Source organism: Salvelinus sp. IW2-2015, linkage group LG20 (assembly GCF_002910315.2).
Source record: "Salvelinus sp. IW2-2015 linkage group LG20, ASM291031v2, whole genome shotgun sequence".
Lineage (NCBI taxonomy): Eukaryota > Metazoa > Chordata > Actinopteri > Salmoniformes > Salmonidae > Salvelinus > Salvelinus sp. IW2-2015.
The window spans coordinates 59,875,337-59,895,974 of NC_036860.1; the positions used below are offsets into that span (position 1 = coordinate 59,875,337).

Sequence of the window (20,638 nt, forward strand, 5' to 3'; positions counted from 1 at the left end):
GGGATCGCCTCCCATGGGAACAGTGGAGATGGGAACAGTTGAGATCTGAGCCCACTCCCCGTTCTTACCGGGGGCGAGCATGTGACTTGTCAGGCCCGTGCTATGGGGTGATGCGCACAGTGTCTCGGCCGAGCATCCACAGGCCGGTGTGCTCGGTGCCAGCGTCCCGCATTTGCCAGGTGGAAGCTAGCATCCAGCCAGAACGGTGGGGCAGATCTGCGCTTGAGACCGCCAGTGCGCTCCACGGCCCAGTGGTATCCGTGCCTGTGCCAAGGAAGAGGCCTCCTGCATGTCACCCCCCAGCCTGGTGAGTCCTGTGCTGTGCTAAGCCCTAACCGTCCTGCATGTCTCCCCAGCCTGGTGAGTTCTGTGCCTTCTCCCAGAGCCAGGCCTCCTGTGTGTCTCTCCATTCCAGTGATGATCCATGGCGAAAGCCTCCAGTGATGATCCATGCACGAAGCCTCCAGTGATGATCCATGGCAAGAAGCCTCCAGTGATGATCCATGGCACGAAGCCTCCAGTGCTGATCCATGGCACGAAGCCTCCAGTGCTGATCCATGGCACGAAGCCTCCAGTGGTGATCCATGGCACGAAGCTCCAGTGATGATCCATGCAAGAGCCTCCAGTGATGATCCATGGCACGAAGCCTCCAGTGTGATCCATGGCACGAAGCCTCCAGTGAGGATCCATGGCAAGAAGCCTCCAGTGAGACCATGGAAACGAAGCCTCCAGTGATGATCCATGGCACGAAGCCCAGTGATGATCCATGGCACGAAGCCTCCAGTGATGATCATGGCAAGAAGCCTCCAGTGATGATCCATGGCAAGAAGCCTCCAGTGATGATCCATGGCACGAAGCCTCCATGATGATCCATGGACGAAGCCTCCAGTGAGAATCCATGGCACGAAGCTCCAGTGTGGATCCATGCACGAAGCCTCCAGTGAGGATCCATGGCAAGAAGCCTCCAGTGAGGATCCATGGCACGAAGCCTCCAGTGATGATCATGCACGAAGCCCCAGTGCTGATCCATGGCAAGAAGCCTCCAGTGATGATCCATGGCACGAAGCCTCCAGTGAGATCCATGGCACGAAGCCTCAGTGAGAGTCATGCACGAGGTCTCCAACGAAGGCCGTCAGTCCGGAGCTTCCAGCGACACCCTCCAGTCGAAGCTCCAGCGACGCCCTTCAGTCCGGAGCTGCCAGAGTCTCCCTCCTGTCGGAGCTGCCAGAGTCTCCCTCCTGTCCGGAGCTGCCAGAGTCTCCCTCCTGTCCGGAGCTGCCAGAGTCTCCTCCTGTCCGAGCTGCCAGAGTCTCCCTCCTGTCCGGAGCTGCCAGAGTCTCCCTCCTGTCCGGAGCTGCCAGAGTCTCCTCCTGTCCGGAGCTGCCAGAGTCTCCCTCCTGTCGGGTCCACTGCGAGGGTCCCAGTCCGGGGTCGGTGGCGGGGTCTCGCTCTAGAGGCGCCACCTAAGTGGGCAAGCCAGAGGTGGAGCGGGGTCTACGTCCCGCACCAGAGCCGACCGCGGTGAAATGCCCACCCAGACCCTCCCCTATAGGTTCAGGTTTTGCGGCCGGAGTTCGCACCTTTGGGGGGGGGGGGGGGGGGGGGTACTGTCACGCCTGACTTAGATCCTTTGTTATGTCTATTTTGTTTGGTTCGGGCGCGATAGACAGCTGCCTCTGATTGAGAACCACACTCGGCCAAACACATAGAAATATAAAACATAGAACAAAAACATAGAATGCCCACCCCAACTCACGCCCTGACCAAACCAAAATAGAGACATAACAAAGGAACTAAGGTCAGGGCGTGACAATTTCTCTGTAAACAATTTAACAACAGACTTTCACCATGCTTATAGAGAAGGGCACTCAATATGTACTGCACTGACACAAATGACTGATGATTGGTTGAAGGAAATTGATAATAATACGTTTGTGGGAGCTGTACTGTTAGATTTCAGTGCAGCCTTTGATATTATTGACCATAACTTGTTGCTGAAAAAACGCATGCGTTATGGCTTTTCAACCTCTGCCATATCGTGGATTCAGAGATATCTATCTAATAGAACTCAAAGGGTTATCTTTAATGGAAGCTTCTATAATGTCAAACATGCAAAGTGTGGTGTACCGCAGGGCAGCTCTCTAGGCCCTCTATTCTTTTCTATTTTTACCAATGACCTGCCACTGGCTTAAAACAAAGCATGTGTGTCCACGATTCAAGCATATACGCATCAGCAACCACAGCTAATGAAGTCACTGAAACTCTTAACAAAGAGTTGCAGTCTGTTTTGGAATTGTTGGCCAGTAGTAAACTGGTCCTGAACATCTAAAACTAAGAGCATTGTATTTGGTACAAATCATTCCCTACGTTCTAGACCTCAGACTCTGGTAATGAATGGTGTGGCTGTTGAACAAGTTGAGGAGACTAAATTACTTGGCCTTACCCTAGATTGTAAACTGTCATGGTCAAAACATATAGTTTCAATGGTTGTAAAGATGGGAAGTGGTCTGTCTGTAATAAAGAGATGCTCTGCTTTTTTGACACCACACTCCAAAAGCAAGTCCTGCAGGCTCTAGTTTGATCTTATCTTGATTATTGTCCAGTCGTGTGGTCGAGTGCTGCAAGGAAAGACCTAGTTAAGCTGCAGCTGGCCCAGAACAGAGTGGCATGTCTTGCTCTTCATTGTAATCAGAGGGCTGATATCAATACTTTGCATGTCAGTCTCTCTTGGCTAAGAGTTGAGGAGAGACTGACTGCATCAGTTCTTTTTATAATAAAAATGTATGTGTTGAAAATCCCTAATTGTTTGCATAGCTTACACACAGCTCTGACACACACACTTACCCCACCAGACATGCCACCAGGGGTCTCAAAAAAGTGTACAATATCATATAGAGCCATTATTGCATGGAACTCCATTCCATCTCCATATTGCTCAAGTGAACAGCAAACCTATTTGACCTAGATAGTTTGTGTGTATGTATTGATATGTAGGCTACATGTGGCTTTTTTTATGTAGTTCTGTTCTTGAGCTGTTGTCTATTAATGTTTTGTATTATGTCATGTTTTATGTTTTGTGTGGACCCCGGGAAGAGTAGCTGCTGCTTTTGCAACAGCTAATGGGGATCATACCAAAATACCAATACTAATTGATGTTCAAATATACAAATCAAATGTATTTATAAAGCCCTTAAACCAGAAGATGTCACAAAGTGCTATACAGAAACCCAACCTAAAACCCCAAACAGCAAGCAATGCAGATGTACAGACAGTCATTCAACAGTTGAAGATCTGACAGTGACTTGTTTAATAGGTATTTAATATGGTGTGTTATTGTGTGTTTGGTGCAGTGAAGAGCAACCCATCAGAGAGAGGACAGAGGGACAAGAGAGACAGCAGCCAGACATCCTCGGGAGAAAAGGACACCTCAGATAGCCGCAAAGCCACTCAGGTACTCTACTCTATATTCCACCATATACCCTGGCCAGTCTGGTACTCTATATTCAACTCTTCCTCCACAAAGAATATGAGTGGCATGAGGGCCTCCTTAAAAATCAAAGCCTCCTTAATCTCTTTTTATCCCATCCACATTTTTAATTGAATAAATGGACAAATTGATTTCCTCAGATATGGTTGTGTTTGTATGTTCGTCTGTTGGCTGGCAGGATCCGGAGGAAGAGGCTCCTCGCAGTAAGAAGAACAAGCAGGAGTCTCCATCTTAGGACTATGAGGAGAAATAGTCACACTGCATCCTTTCGTCTCTCTATCCTCTTCCTTCCCCACGTAGCCCCTAACACTCCTCTGAGCAGAGGGAGAAAGGACTTTACCTCCCTTCACTGAGCACCTCTTCTCTTCTTCCACACTCACTAATGCCACGAGTTGCTCTATGATCCAGCCTGTTATCCTCTCCATGGCCAGGGGTGGCGCTGTGTGCTCAGCTCAGCCCAGAAGAGAAAAACACTGCGGCGTCTCAAAATGGACAAACTGCTATTGACGCTTTTTCTCATTTTTTTAAGCAAAGGTCTTTTAAGGGAGTATGCAAGCACACTCGTTCGGTTTGGCTAGCCGAGTTCGGCTAAGCGCCAGCCGAACTGAAACATGCTGACGCCTTAAGGGCATCTTCTAACCCAGGAGCCACGTCAAACCTCCCCCTAACTCACCTCTGGTTGATACAGTGTTTGTTTAGGACAGTTTCCAGTTGTTACGTTTAGTTTTGGGGTTGTTTTTTTTAGCTCAGGAGGGTCAATGCACTGCTAAGATATAATGTCACACAAACACCACACCATGGTTTTACTGCTGCTGTACTGGGTGTGGATTTGTGTCCTTTTTACAAAATGGCTTGTGAAAGTATTCACCCCCTTGGCATTTTTCCTATTTTGTGGCCTTACAACCTGGAATTAAAATAGATTTTTGGGGGGGTTTGTATTAGAGGTCGACCGATTATGATTTTTCAACACCAATACCGATTATTAGAGGACCAAAAAAAGCCGATTCTGATTAATCGGATGATTAAAAAAAATATGTATTTATTTATTTGTAATAATGACAACTACAACAATACTGAATGAACACTTATTTTAACTTAATATAATACATCAATAAAATCAATTTAGCCTCAAATAAATAATGAAATGTTCAATTTGGTGTAAATAATGCAAAAACAAAGTGTTGGAGAAGGAAGTAAAAGTGCAGTATGTGCCATGTAAAAAAGCTAACGTTTAAGTTCCTTGCTCAGAACATGAGAACATATGAAAGCTGGTGGTTCCTTTTAACATGAGTCTTCAATATTCCCAGGTAAGATGTTTTAGGTTGTAGTTATTATAGGAATTATAGGACTATTTCTCTCTATACCATTTGTACTTCATATACCTTTGACTATTGGATGTTTTTATAGGCACTAGTATTGCCAGTGTAACAGTATAGCTTCCGTCCCTCTCCTCGCCCCTACCTGCGCTCAAACCAGGAACACATCGACAACAGCCACCCTCGAAGCATCGTTACCCATCACTCCACAAAAGCCGCGGCCCTTGCAGAGCAAGGGGAACAACTACCTCAAGGTCTCAGAGCGAGTGACGTCACCGATTGAAACGCTATTAGCGCGCACCCCGTTAACTAGCTAGCCATTTCACATCGGTTACATTAGCCTAATCTTGGGAGTTGATAGGCTTGAAGTCATAAACAGCTCAATGCTTGAAGCACAGCGAAGAGCTGCTGGCAAACGCACAAAAGTGCTGTTTGAATGAATGCTTACGAGCCTGCTGCTGCCTACCACTGCTCAGTCCGACTGCTCTATCAAATATCAAATCATAGACTTAATTATAACATAATAACACACAGAAATACAAGCCTTAGGTCATTAATATGGTCAAATCCGGAAACTATCATTTCGAAAACAAAACGTTTATTCTTTCAGTGAAAAATGGAACCGTTCCATATTTTATCTAACGGGTGGCATCCCTAAGTCTAAATATTGCTGTTACATTGTACAACCTTCAATGTTATGTCAATGTTATGTACAATTCTGGCAAATTAATTACGGTCTTTGTTAGGAATAAATGGTCTTCACACAGTTCGCTACGAGCCATGCGGCCCAAACTGTTGCATATACCCTGACTGCTTGCATGGAACGCAAGAGATGTGACACAATTTCCCTAGTTAAAAGAAATTCATGTTAGCAGGCAATATTAACTAAATATGCAGGTTTAAAAATATATACTTGTATATTGATTTTAAGAAAGGCATTGATGTTTATGGTTAGGTACACATTGGTGCAATGACAGTGCTTTTTTCGCAAATGCGCTTGTTAAATCATCACCCGTTTGGCGAAGTAGGCTGTGATTCGATGAGAAATTAACAGGCACCGCATCGATTATATGCAATGCAGGACACGCTAGATAAACTAGTAATATATCAACCATGTGTAGTTAACCAGTGATTATGTTAAGATTGATTGTTTTTTTATAAGATACGTTTAATGCTAGCTAGCAATTTACCTTGGCTTCTTGCTGCACTCGCGTAACAGGTAGTCCGCCTGCCACGCAGGCTCCTTGTGGAGTGCAATATTAGGCAGGTGGTTAGAGCGTTGGACTAGTAACCACAATCGGTGTCCAAAAATGCAGATTACCGATTGTTATGAAAACTTGAAATCAGCCCCAATTAATCGGCCATTCCGATTAATCGGTCGACCTCTAGTTTGTATCATTTGATTTACACAACATGCCTACCACTTTGAAGATGCAAAATATTTTTTTATTGTGAAACAAACAAGAAATAAGACCAAAAAAAGACAAAAAAACTGAACTTGAGCGTGCATAACTATTCAATCCCCCCCCCAAAGTCAATACTTCTTAGAGCCACCTTTGGCAGCAATTACAGCTGCAAGTCTCTTGGGGTATGTCTCTATAAGCTTGGCACATCTAGCCACTGGGATTTTTGCCCATTCTTCAAGGCAAAACTGCTCCAGCTCCTTCAAGTTAGATGGGTTCCGCTGGTGTACAGCAATCTTTAAGTCATACCACATATTCTCAATTGGATTGAGGTTTGGACTTTGACTAGGCCATTCCAAGACATTTAAATGTTTCCCGTTAAACCACTCAAGTGTGGCTTTAGCAGTATGCTTAGGATCATTGTCCTGCTGGAAGGTGAACCTCCGTCCCAGTCTCAAATCTCTGGAAGACTGAAACAGGTTTCCCTCAAGAATTTCCCTGTATATAGCGCCATCCATCATTCCTTCAATTCTGACCAGTTTCCCAGTCCCTGCCAATGAAAAACATCCCCACAGCATGATGCTGCCACCACCATGCTTCACTGTGGGGATGATGTTCTCGGGGTGATGGGAGGTGTTGGGTTTGCGCCAGACATAGCATTTTCCTTGATGGCCAAAAAGCAGAATTTTAGTCTCGTCTGACCAGATTACCTTCTTCCATATGTTTGGGGAGTCTCCCAAATGCCTTTTAGCGAACACCAAACGTGGTTGCTTATTTCTTTCTTTAAGCAATGGCTTTTTTCTGGCCACTCTTCCGTAAAGCCCAGCTCTGTGGAGTGTACGGCTTAAAGTGGTCCAATGGACAGATACTCCAATCTCCGCTGTGGATCTTTGCAGCTCCTTCAGGGTTGTCTTTGGTCTCTTTGTTGCCTCTCTGATTAATTCCCTCCTTGCCTGGTCCGTGAGTTTTGGTGGGCGGCCCTCTCTTGGCAGGTTTGTTGTGGTGCCATATTTTTCCATTTTTTAATAATGGATTTAATGATGCTCCGTGGGATGTTCAACGTTTCTGATATTTTTTTATAACCCAACCCTGATCTGTACTTCTCCACAACTTTGTCCCTCCTGTTTGGAGAGCTCCTTGGTCTTCATGGTGGAGCTTGCTTGGTGGTGCCCCTTGCTTAGTGGTGTTGCAGACTCTGGGGCCTTTCAGAACAGGTGTATATATACTGAGATCATGTGACAGATCATGTGACACTTAGATTGCACACAGGTGAACTTTATTTAACTAATTATGTGACTTCTGAAGGTAATTGATCTTATTTAGGGGCTTCATAGCAAAGGGGTGAATACATATGCACTTTTCCGTTTTAAATTTTTATTTATTTTTTGAAACAAGTAATTTTTTTCACTTCACCAATTTTTTTCACTTCACCAAGACTATTTTGTGAATGTCCATTCCATGAAATCCAAATAAAAATCAATTTAAATTACAGGTTGTAATGCAACAAAATAGGAAAAACGCCAAGGGGGTGAATACTTTTGTAAGGCACTGTATATATATATATATATATATATACAATATTATTCAATATTATTCTACAATGTAGAAAATAGTAAACTTTTTTTTTTTTTTTACTTGAATGAGAGGTGTGTCCAAACTTTTGATTGGTATGTGTGTATAGTATATATATATATATATACAACAGTACCAATCAAAAGTTTTGGATATATATAATATATATACACACAGTACCAATGCAAAAGTTTGGCACACCTATCATGTCAAGTAAAAAAAAAAAAAAAAGTTTACTATTTTCTACATTGTAGAATAATATTGAAGACATCAAAACTATGAAATGGAATCATGTAGTTTTTGTATTTTAGATTTTAGATTCTTCAAAGTAGCCACCATTTGCCTTGATGACAGCTTTGCACATTCTTGGCATTCTCTAAACCAACTTCACCTGGAATGCTTTTCCAACCGTCTTGAAGGAGTTCCCGCATATGCTGAGCACTTGTTGGCTGCTATTCCTTCACTCTGCAGTCCAACCCATCCCAAACCATCTCAATTGGGTTGAGGTCGGGTGATTGTGGAGGCCAGGTCATCTGATGCAGCACTCCATCACTCTCCTTCCTGGTCAAATATCCCTTACACAGCCTGGAGGTGTGTTGGGTCATTGTCCTGTTGAAAAACAAATGATAGTCCCACTAAGTGCAAACCAGATGGGATGGCGTATCGCTGCAAAATGCTGTGGTAGCCATGCTGGTTTAGTGTGCCTTGAATTCTAAATAAATCACAGACAGTGTCACCAGCAAAGCACCATCACACCTCCTCCACCATGCTTCATGGTGGGAACCACACATGCAGAGATCAACCGTTCACCTACTCTGCGTCTCACAAAGACACGGCGGTTGGAAACAAAAATCTCAAATTTGGACTCATCAGACCAAATTACAGATTTCCACCGGTCTAATGTAAATTGCTCGTGTTTCTTGGCCCAAGCAAGTCTCTTCTTCATATTGTTGTCCATTAGTAGTGGTTCCTTTGCAGCAATTCGACCATGAACAGTTGATGTTGAGATGTGTCTATTACTTGAACTCTGTGAAGCATTTATTTGGGCTGCAATTTCTGAGGCTGGTAACTCTAATGAACTTATCCTATGCAGCAGAGGTAACTCTGGGTCTTCCATTCCTGTGGCGGTCCTCATGAGAGCCAGTTTCATCATAGCTCTTGATGGATTTTGCGACTGCACTTGAAGAAACTTAAATATTTCTCAAAATGTTCAGGATTGACTGACCTTCATGTCTTAAAGTAATGATGGACTGTCGTTTCTTTTTTGCTTATTTGAGCTGTTCTTGCTGTAATATGGACTTGGTCTTTTACCAAATAGGGCTATCTTCTGTATACCACCCCTACCTTGTCACAACACAACTGATTGGCTCAAACGCATTAAGAAGGAAAGAAATTCCACAAATAAACTTTTAACAAGGCACACCTGTTAATTGAAATGCATTCCAGGTGACTACCTCATGAAGCTGGTTGAGAGTGTGCAAAGCTGTGATCAAGGCAAATGGTGGCTACTTTGAAGAATCTCAAATATAAAATATATTTTGATTTGTTTAACACTTTTTTTGGTTACTACATGATTCCATATGTATTATTTCATAGTTTTGATGTCTTCACTATTATTCTACAATGTAGAAAATAGTAAAAATAAAGAAAAACCCTTGAATGAGTAGGTGGGTCCAAACTTTTGACTGGTACTGTGTGTGATTTAAAAACATTGTTTTACTGTCTTTGTTTTCTAGAGGTAGAACAACACAGTGGTATTGGTCTCATTTACAGTTGAAGTTTACATAATCTTAGGTTGGAGTCATTAAATCTCGTTTTTCAACCACTCCACAAATTTCTTGTTAACAAACTATACTTTTGGCAAGTCGGTTAGGACATCTACTTTGTGCATGACACAGGGTAATTTTTCCAACAATTGTTTACAGACAGATTATTTCACTTATAATTCACTGTATCACAATTCCAGTGGGTCAGAAGTTTACATGCACTAAGTTGACTGTGCCTTTAAACAGCTTGGGAAATTCCATAAAGTGATGTCATGGCTTTAGAAGCTTCTGATAGGCTAATTGACATCATTTGAGTCAATTGGACGTGTACCTGTGGATGTATTTCAAGACCTACCTTCAAACTCAGTACCTCTTTGCTTGACATCATGGGGAAATCAAAAGAAATCAGCCAAGACCTCAGAAAAACAATTGTAGACCTCCACAAGTCTGGTTCATCCTTGGGAGCAATTTCCAAATTCCTGAAGGTACCACATTCATCTGTACAAACAATAGTACGCAAGTATAAACACCATGGGACCACGCAGCCGTCATACCACTCAGGAAGGAGACGCGTTCTGTCTCTTAGAGATGAACGTTCTTTGGTGCGAAAAGTGCAAATCAATCCCAGAACAACAGCAAAGGACCTTGTGAAGATGCTGGAGGAAACACGTACAAAAGTATCTATATCCACAGTAAAACGAGTCCTATATCGACATAACCTGAAAGGCCGCTCAGCAAGGAAGAAGACACTGCTCCTTAACCGCCATAAAAAAGCCAGACTACGGTTTGTAACTGCAAATGGTTACAAAGATCGTACTTTTTGGAGAAATGTCCTCTGGTCTGATGAAACAAAAATATAACTTTTTGGCCATAATGACCATCGTTATGTTTGGATTGAAAAGGGGGGGGCTTTCAAGCCGAAGAACACCATCCCAAACGTGAAGCACGGGGGTGGCAGCATCATGTTGTGGGGTTGCTTTGTTGCAGGAGGGACTGGTGCACTTCACAAAATAGATGGCATCATGAGGATGGAAAATGTGTGGATATATTGAAGCAACATCTCAAGACATCAGTCAGGAAGTTAAAGCTTGTTCGGAAATGGGTCTTCCAAATGTACAATGACCCCAAGCATACTTCCAAAGTTGTGGCAAAATGGCTTAAGGACAACAAAGTCAAGGTATTTGAGTGGCCATCACAAAGCCCTGACCTCAATCCTATAGAAAATGTGTGGGCAGAACTGAAAATGCGTTTGTGAGCAAGGAGGCCTACAAACCTGACTCAGTTACACCAGCTCTGTCAGGAGGAATGGGCCAAAATTCATCCAATTTATTGTGGGAAGCTTGTGGAAAGCTACCCGAATCGTTTGACCCATGTTAAACAATTTAAAGGCAATGCTACCAAATACTAATTGAGTATATGTAAACTTCTGACCCACTGGGAATGTGATGAAAGAAATAAAAGCTGAAATAAGTAATTTTCTCTACTATTATTCTCACATTTCATATTTTTCAAATAAAGTGGTGATCCTAACTGACCTAAGACAGGGAATTTTTACCTGGATTAAATGTCAGGAATTGTAAAAAACTGAGTTTAAATGTATTTGGCTACGGTGTATGTAAACTTCAGACTTCAACTGTATGTTTTCCCGTAAGGACAGGCTTGTAGCGTAGGTAGGTTTTATCTGAGGGTGTGTCTTGGTTGCTATAGTAAAACGTACTTAGTAGGTAAAACAGTTTAACAAATTTTTAGTGCCATGTTTTTATTTGCCTTAAGTTTTAAACATGTCACTGAGCTGACACTACATAATTGTAATAAATATTTACATTTAACTATGAATGACAGGTTCAGTACATTTAAACTACAGAGTTGGGAATGGAGACTGTAACTGAATGACATCATATAAAAACCGTCATTGTTGTTGACCAAGTTGGAATTTAGCCTGGATTCCATCCTGTCTCTGCTGAACTCCTCAACTCTTTTGTGGTTATCATGTCTTTTGATAGGAAAGGAGCTGGTTAAACAACACAGACTGGCACCCAGGCTAGTGGGAAGCTGGGAGGCTAAAGTAAATTCTCCTTTCAGAGATTGCAGAAATGGTTCAGTAGTTGTCATCTACAGTATGCAGCTTGGTACATACAGGACATGTTGAGATCGTTCTTACTGTATCTTGTGTAATACCTTTTATCATCTCCACTCAGCTCACACTCAGTCTTGTAGTTCAAACCGTGTCTCAGATTCTCATTCAAGGTGCTCTCTGTCAGTTGCAACCTAGCTTCAGAATAGGGGGAGGAATGCATATTCGCACATCTATCAAATCTAAATAATCAACCTCAAGCCTATTTATGTATGTGTTTTTATTCAGGCTCAACACTTAGTATTTAAAAGTGATCAACCAATCAATAATTATTCATTTTTCAGGAAATCAATGAGTTCAGATGGCAGATGATGTAGACATGTGGATCTCAGAGCATGAGCCTACCTGACCCAATGTTTATCAGTGGGTGCACACATCCAAACATCAGTTCAATGGAGAGAAATTACATTTCAGTGGAGACAGGGGATGGCTTAGCATATACCTCATTCCCAGTCCAGCAGTGCTGGTACTAGTGGTGTTATTGACATGAACAGTTAGAAGAACAGCATTATGTACAACCCTCAGTGTTAGATCTCTATTTATCTTTATTATGTTGTAGCTTTCACCTGATTCTGATTGAGTCAGTTAATGCTTCTAGTTTAACTCATAAACTGTGTGTACGGAGCTGGGAGATGTGAAAATGTCCGATATTTTAGTGTGTTTTCTTGGGACCATGTTTGAGTTTATAATGATCTTGTACAGATTGATGGTTAGTTTGGACTTATTTATTACATCGCTAGTGCTTGGATTTGATTATGTCCAATGGTTTTGTTTAATTAATAAAAATCCACAAATCATTCTGTTACCCGTTCACATGATTTCAGACGTACTAACTCCAGTACTAGCCAACTCTTCAACAGTCGGGTAAGCCTCAGTATTTCTGTATTTGTCTTTCTGTTTGAATTATAGGTCAAAATAACTAAACTTTTCCACAGAGTTTTAGGCCTGCAGAGTTCTCCTAATGCATATTTTGTGTTGATAATCCAGTGTGAATGAGGATCCCATTAGACTCAGAGAGAAGGGAATCAGTGGTAGCATCTGGCTCTGTGTGCAGTACAAAAATACTTCCCTAATCCCTTCCCCTTCTCTTTTAGGGGCCTGTGGTTATTTAATGATTATTTTCCTTCTGTTTTGTTTGACTACATTGGCTGGGAGGGGAACTCATTAAAAATGAAGAGGGTTATTTCAGTTCCCCTTGTCCTGTCAGGGGTAATGGATCTGGGGATGAATGAATCATGAGCAGCTCCTGTACTTATTGGTCCTAGAGATGGAAACAGCCTAGTAGTTAGTTAGTATAGGTGTGGCTGGCTGGTGGCCTTGGGTTGGGGGGGCTGAGCAGAGGTGCCTTGTCCAAAAACAATCCCTACTCCTACCCACTGGACACTCTGTGGAGATCTGAAAGGATGGATTGGATAGGTGTATGCAATATGGTTGTTGTTTATTCCACCTTCTCTTGATAGATTGTTGGACTATAGTTAACATCATCAGACAAGAGAAAATCAAGACGCCACATGTGGAGTATTTGTTTTTATAGTATTTGTTGTATTGAATCATTAGGTGTGTACAGAACATAGAAAAACAGTACCATTTTAAGGGTCCTCATCTGTAAAGGGTTTATAACAGTTTAACAATTTACAAACCCTTTATAAAGCCTTTATAGATGATGTTAAGTGTAACATAGAAAACAGTGCACTAATCAGACACGTCACTTAGTAAAGTAGAAAGTCAACAATGTGCTTATAGAGTTAATAACATCTTTACAAGTGTGTTAAGTTTGTTCCCTGGAGTCGATACGGCATTATCATACAACAACATACAGGTCCGTTTCCTATCAAGACAAAGCAGAAGAATAAAATACGCATAAAATATCCTTTTGTTTCCATGGCACCTTGTGCACATTTTGTTCTTTCAGAAAACGTCTGATGGGTATTGACAAAGACAGGTGTCATTGGTTAGTCACATAGATCTAGCATAGATATCTTTGATACACTGGGAGATTCAATATGATCCAAACTGTGTGCTTCAGTACATAGCTCTAATACCCGTATATCTATACAGGTAGTTTTTATAAGACAATACATAAAAACATAGGCATTACATAAAACGTGACAATAACTACTAGGTACCATTCTGTCTTGACATTTATTATCAAATCAATAAGTTAGAAACTGCCATGCTAAAACAAAAATAGTCTAAGTGTGTCCTGTAGTCTAAGAGGGCGTTTTAAAGTGAGTAGTGCAGTAAGTTAGTAGTGGCTGGCGTCCTGTTGCCTTGGTTTGGGTCTGCAACTAGCGCATGTTGACGTTAATTGTTATGAGTCTTGTCCTGGAGCGATTTCCCCTTAGATAGGCCAACTACAAAGTCAAAATGAGCTATATTGTGAACATTTATGAAAACAAAAATGTGCTTTTTGGTCTTAATTTAAGGTTAGGATTAGGCATTAGGGTTAGCAGTGTGGTTAAGGTTAGGGTTCAAATCAGATTTTATGACTTTGTGGCTGTGCCTAGTGGCCACTCTGCAGAGCTGCCTCCAGAACAAGATTCATGATGGTAAACGCAAACTTGTGCAACTAGCACCAGGTTAATGTTGAGTGGACATGAAAACGTTTTGAAACTGAAAATGAGCTTTTTTTGTTGTTGAGAATTTCCTGAAATATCTCCAGTTCTAAAACGTTCTCTACCATTTGGTGCCTACTGAACACAACCTAGTAGTACAAGTAGATGTGTCCTGTGGTACTAGCTTGTTCCCTATGTGGAGTGGACATCCCTAGGGTCCATGTCTGGGCCTGGATACAGTACACTGACTGGGAATGTGACATGAGAAAGACAGGAATGTGTTAGAGAAACATTAATAGTGAACCAGTCTGGTGCATCCAGGCCCTTCACCACGCGTATGTCTGCGTCAAATGCCATCCCTCTTGCCCGGTTACACATAGGAAGTTTAGTTCCCGTAGGAACTGAAGTCAAAAACCAGCCCATGCTCTATATGAAAACAAACAAACAAATACATAAAATAATGAACTAATAACAGAAGACTGATTTCTCTATGGATTTATAACAGAATACTGATTCCTTTATGAACTAATAACAGAAGACTGATTCCTTTATGAACTAATAACAGAGACTGATTCCTTTATGAACTAATAACAGGAGACTGATTCCTTTATGAACTAATAACAGAAGACTGATTCCTTTATGAACTAATAACAGAACACTGATTCCTTTATGAACTAAAAACAGAAGACTGATTACTTTAGGAAAAATTACAGAAGGCTGATTCCTTTATGACTAATAACAGAAGACTGATTCCTTTATGAACTAATAACAGAAGACTGATTCCTTTATGAACTATAACAGAACACTGATTCTTTATGAACTAAAAAGAAGACTGATTACTTTGGAACAAATTACAGAAGGCTGATTCCTTATGACTAATTACAGAATACTGATTCCTTTATGACTAATAACAGAAGACTGATTCTTTTGAACTAATAACAGAAACACTGATTCCTTATGAACTAAAAACAGAAGACTGATTACTTTAGGAACAAATTACAGAAGGCTGATTCCTTTATGACTAATAACAGAAGACTGATTCCTTTATGAACTAATAACAGAAGACTGATTCCTTTATGAACTAATCACAGAAGACTGATTCCTTTTGTTCCAATCCTAAAATGTATCTTGCACCACAGCAGTATATCTCTGGATGTAGGAAAGGGAGTTAGAGAGAGGAGAGCGATAAGAGGAGAATTAGAGCAAGGAAGGAGAGTTAGAGGGAGGAGATTTAGAGAGAGGGAGGAGAGTTAGAGAGAGGGAGGAGAGTTAGAGGGTGATGAGAGTTAGAGAGAGATGAGAGTTAGAGAGAGGGAGGAGAGGAGAGTTAGAGAGAGGAAGTATTAGAAATAGTAGGAGAGTCTTTTGTAGCGGGTGATTTGGGGTTATCCGAGTGGACTATGACAGTGAGGGACATACATAAATACTATGTTATTAAAAACCCAGAGAAAGGAGTCTGGTGTGTGTTTGGCGGTCTGTGAAGGGTCTTAAAGCTAGGCCTGGCATGGTTGGGGTGAGAAGATGAGTGTCTAGAAGGTCTGGTCTTCCTGGCAGGACTCTGTGGAGTGACCGAAGGCCTCACAGATGTCGCAATACGGCCGCTGGTCGGCAGGTTTGCCCTTGAAGGAAGAGTGGGGGACTGAGTCGGGGCTCTGGGCCTGGGTTGGACAGTCCTCAGTGTCATGCAGGTCAAAACAGTCACAGATATCACAGAACAGACGAGGAGGAGCCTTCTTGTCCTTCTTAGATCCACCCTCCAAACTAGAGAGAGAGAGAGAGAGAGAGAGAGAGAGAGAGGCTAAATAGTGCATTTTGAGGGGTCTGTCAACAACTGTAACTAAGGACTAAATTTGGAGTTAGGGTTCAGAGGTTATTGGTTATAAGACTGACCCATCAGTGCCATTGAACTCCGCCAGAGCCATCTTCTTCAGCTTGACCTTCAACTCCTCATTCTTCCTCTGCAGGTCCACGATCACACTGTTCAGGAAGTTAATCTGAAGGAGGGAAATAGATGGATGGAGAGAAGAGAGATCACAGTCAAGTTAATATAAGAAAGAGCGAAGTGGAATGAGAGACAATGGTGGAAGCGCAGATATCTTTCTATGCAAATGACATACTGCATTAGTGACAAGCAGATGGTGAAATTGTTTTACTAATTGCCAATCATACCTGTCCCTCTGCAAACTCCTTCTCTTCTCTCAACTGGTCCAGAGCTGTGTCACCTGAGGAAGGCACTCCACTGTCCCCTCCCTCGGAAGCCTGCCGTCCCAATAGCCTCTGCTCCAGGCTGGTGACGCGTTCCTGTAGCTGGGCCTTGTCTCTCTCCAGCGTCTCCACGGCAGACTGCAGCGTCTTGGCCATGGCGTTCTCACCTCGCAGCACCGCGATCTACAGAGAGAGGGAGACAGAGGTTTCAGCTAATATACAGATACAGAAAAAAAGCATCGGAACCAATGCCAGTTCTTCATTTCTTCATCAAAAGACCCAGTCTGCCAGAGTTGTGTATATACACTATACCTCATCCCTCAGAGTCTGCCAGAGTTGTGTATATACACTATACCTCATCCCTCAGAGTCTCCAGCTCCTTGTCCTCATCTGTCTCCTGGTTGGACAGAGTTTCCCTGAGGAGGAACAGAGGCAGAGAACAGCTTAATACAGAACTCACCCAGCAACACTGGGCCTGTCAGGAACAATGCAGTAATGTGTGTGTGGATAAGGTCGTTAATAGTTGCCATTATGCACAAATTCTTTGCAAGGTGTTCGCCTAGGCTACGCAGCAGAACATTGTAGCGAATTCGGGGGGCAGACTGACAGGGACTCAACCCTAGTTCCCGTTGTGCAGTGACAGTGCCAATAACGTTTTTTGTTTGTGCTCATAACGCACCATGGCTGTTAGAAGAGTGTATGCCTGTAGTCTGAAATTGCCACGGGGAAACTTGGTGTGTGTGTGCGCAAGCATACATGTCTCTATGGGTAGAGTGTCTGATGAAGGTCTCTGACTGTAATGTCACACAATGTTTTTAACTTTTGATTTAACATGAATAATATATTTTTTATAATGGAGAGTTTCACACCTCAATTTATTGTGTAAAAAAACTTCACACAATAGTTTGTAGTGATACTCAAAGTGAGACAAGCTTCACCAAAACATACTGAGAGTAGTTAGCTCATTTTCACTCACTACACTGGGGAGCCCTGACAACACTAATCCAGATGTTGAAATCATCAGACTTGACAACCAGCAGCAGCAGCAGGGGGAGGAGTCAGATTACAGTGGATTAACCTGTCTGGATGGCATTACCCTGCTGGGTCTCATCCAATATAACCTCTATCACAACAGATGTAGCTTTGATGTCTCTCCCTAAACAAAGCCTGTACAATAGATACACGTCTAGATATATACTATTGTAGATCCTATCTTTATCCATTCCTGTCTGGATTAGCGATCATACACTGTTTACCAGGGGGCAGGGCTACCGATGTTAAGGCTAATCTGAAGATGGTGCTGACTAAGGCTAAAACTGGCAAGTTTAGAGAGTATAGGAATATTGTTATCCACGTCGGCACCAACGGTGTTAGGATGAAACAGTCAGAGGTCACCAAGCGCAACATAGCTTCAGCGTGTAAATCAGCTAGAAAGATGTGTCGGCATCGAGTAATTGTCTCTGGCCCCCTCCCAGTTAGGGAGTGATGAGCTCTACAGCAGTCTCACAACTCAATCGCTGGTTGAAAACTGTTTTCTGCCCCTCCCAAAAGATAGAATTTGTAGATAATTGGCCCTCTTTCTGGGACTCACCCACAAACAGGACCAAGCCTGGCCTGCTGAGAAGTGACGGACTCCATCCTAGCTGGTTGGGTGCTCTCATCTTATCTATGAACATAGACAGGGCTCTAACTCCTCTTGCTCCACAAGTAGAGGTTGCAGACCAGGCAGCAGGCTGTTAGCCACCCTGCCAGCTTAGTGGAGTCTGCCACTAGCATAGTCAGTGTAGTCAGCTCAACTATCCCCATTGAAACTATGCCTGTGCCTCGATCTAGGTTGGGCAAAACTAAACATGGCAGTGTTCGCCTTAGCAATCTCACTGGAATAAAGAGCTCCAGTCACTGAGTCACTGACGTGATCTTCCTGTCCGGGTTGGCGCGCCCCTCGGGTTCATGCCATGTGTATGTGACAAATAAAATGTGTCACATACAAATAAAATTTGATTTGATTTACAAATAAAATTTGATTTGATTTGCCGTGGGGAAGATCTTCGTGGGCTATACTCGGCCTTGTCTCAGGGTAGTAGGTTGGTGGTTGAAGATATCCCTCTAGTGGTGTGGGGGCTGTGCTTTGGCAAAGTGGGTGGGGTTATATCCTGACTGTTTGGCCCTGTCCGGGGGTATCATCGAACACAGTGTCTCCTGACCTCTCCTGTCTCAGCCTCCAGTATTTATGCTGCAATAGTTTGTGTCGGGGGGCTAGGGTCAGTCTATTATATCTGGACTATTTCTCCTGTCTTATCCGGTGTCCTGTGTAATTTTAAGTATGCTCCCTCTAATTCTCTCTCTCTTTCTCTCCCTCTCTCTCTCTTTCTCTCTCTCTTCTCCCAGAGGACCTGAGCTCTAGGACCATGCCTCAGGACTACCTGGCCTGATGACTCCTTTCTGTCCCCAGTCCACCTGGTCATGCTGCTGCTCCAGTTTCAACTGTTCTGCCTGCGGCTATGGAACCCTGACATGTTTACTGGACGTGCTACCTTGTCCCGGACCTGCTGTTTTGGACTCTCTCTCTACCGCACCTGCTGTCTCTAATTCTGAATGATAAGCTATGAAAAGCCAACTGACATTTACTCCTGAGGTGCTGACCTGTTGCACCCTCTACAACCACTGTGATTATTATTATCTGACCCTGCTGGTCATCTATGAACATTTGAACATCTTGGCCATGTTCTGTTACAATCTCCACCTGGCACAGCCAGAAGAGGACTGGCCACCCCTCAGAGCCTGGTTCCTCTCTAGGTTTCTTCCTAGGTTCTGGCCTTTCTATGGAGTTTTTCCTAGCCACTGTGCTTCTATATCGGCATTGCTTGCTGTTTGGGGTTTTAGGCTGGGTTTCTGTACAGCACTTTGTGACATCGGCTGATGTAAAAAGGGCTTTATAAATCAATTTGATTGATTGATTGATTAGGTAGTGCTGCTGAATCACAGATCATAACTGACTGTCTGGGTGTGAAATATTCACCTGATGAGGTAGTTATCCCCTGATGTGTCCTGACTGATTAGTTCTGCTCTACATAACATTCCTCTCATCATTTCCCTATGGCTTAAATAACCTTTTTGACGCCATCCTCCTCTCTTCACTCCTCCCTCTTCTCCCTTCCTCTTCTCCTCTCTTCTCCCTTCCCCTGCCCTACTTTTTCCTCCCATTCCATCTCCCTTCCTCCCCAACCTTTTCTCCCCCTCTCCCATCTCTTCTCTTCTCCTTTCCCATCCTTTCTCCTCCTATTCCCTCTCCTCCCCAACCTTTTCTCCCCCCTCCCTTCTCCTCTCCTCCCTTCCCTTCTCTTCTTCTGTCATTAGAAGTGTTCGTGATGGGATATACAAAGACATTACTTTACTGTAGTGGTATTAGGTGCAGTGCAGGCTTTTTGTCTTCTGAGTCCATTCTGAGCCCCAGATGAAATGTACTGACTGTCATCAGACTAAAACCACATCTGTCTCTGTCCACTGCTCTCACTGTCTGTTTTACTGTGTTTTAATCATTTTTAGAGGACCTGATCACATCAACTAAATCAACTGTGTTTTTTTATAAACCTTCATTTATACTAGGACCCTGATGATAATTATGATCCACTATGCACAGCTGTTGGAAAGGAAAGCTGTAGATGTCTACGTTATAAGTGCAGCTACTTCCATAGTTAGAAATACTGAAAATGTTTACACTCAACCCGGTCTTCCTAAGGCAGCAGAGAATACATGGTGCAATACATGTCTTACCTGTCTTTCATGTCTGGCTGGTTATGAGACTTCAGACTGGCCAGCTTCAGTACCTCACTGAGAGAGAGAGCGGGAGAGAAAGAGAGAAAGGGGGAGAGAGAGGGTGAGTTGCCTACCAGGGACAGTCAACATGCATTATATCTAGAGGTACTTTCTAATAAAGAATAATCAACATCAATAATAACACATACAGAAATAAAAATCTATTTACAGCACAAGTGATCTCTGCTTGGCTGTTCGGCTGATATGGGTGTACAGGTTGTCATGGCTATGTAGTGATGAGTGTAGAGGTCATGTCTAACTCTCAGTATGTGTGAACCCCCCGTTTGAGTCGGATGCAGCTGTTCTCCCAGACGAGATGTCTCTGGCAGCACAAAGCTGCGCTTTATCCCTCTCACACACACCCACAAACACGCATACACACAC

At 42.9% G+C, this 20,638-nt stretch overlaps 2 protein-coding genes across 3 annotated transcripts in view; one reads left to right on the forward strand and one right to left on the reverse strand.

Annotated features, from left to right (window-relative positions):
- Window positions 1-20,298, forward strand: part of LOC111981361 (B-cell CLL/lymphoma 7 protein family member A-like) — a 24,162-nt gene extending 3,864 nt beyond the window's left edge. The window contains exons 5-6 of one of the 2 annotated variants that reach the window (XM_070449538.1): window positions 3,351-3,451; window positions 18,827-20,298. In XM_070449538.1, coding sequence (XP_070305639.1) covers window positions 3,351-3,451; window positions 18,827-18,835 — 110 coding nt within the window. In that variant the 3' untranslated portion in view covers window positions 18,836-20,298. Of the gene's footprint in view, window positions 1-3,350; window positions 3,452-3,665; window positions 7,768-18,826 lie in introns of those variants that run through there. The other variant, XM_024012587.2, reaches the window with a different exon arrangement.
- Window positions 15,458-20,638, reverse strand: part of LOC111980033 (CAP-Gly domain-containing linker protein 1-like) — a 38,195-nt gene continuing 33,014 nt past the window's right edge. The window contains exons 14-18 of the mRNA XM_070449539.1: window positions 20,213-20,269; window positions 16,794-16,854; window positions 16,403-16,621; window positions 16,124-16,227; window positions 15,458-15,994 (exon numbers count right to left, since the gene is read on the reverse strand). Of these exons, the coding sequence (XP_070305640.1) occupies window positions 15,763-15,994; window positions 16,124-16,227; window positions 16,403-16,621; window positions 16,794-16,854; window positions 20,213-20,269 (673 nt within the window). The 3' untranslated portion in view covers window positions 15,458-15,762. The remainder of the gene's footprint in view (window positions 15,995-16,123; window positions 16,228-16,402; window positions 16,622-16,793; window positions 16,855-20,212; window positions 20,270-20,638) is intronic.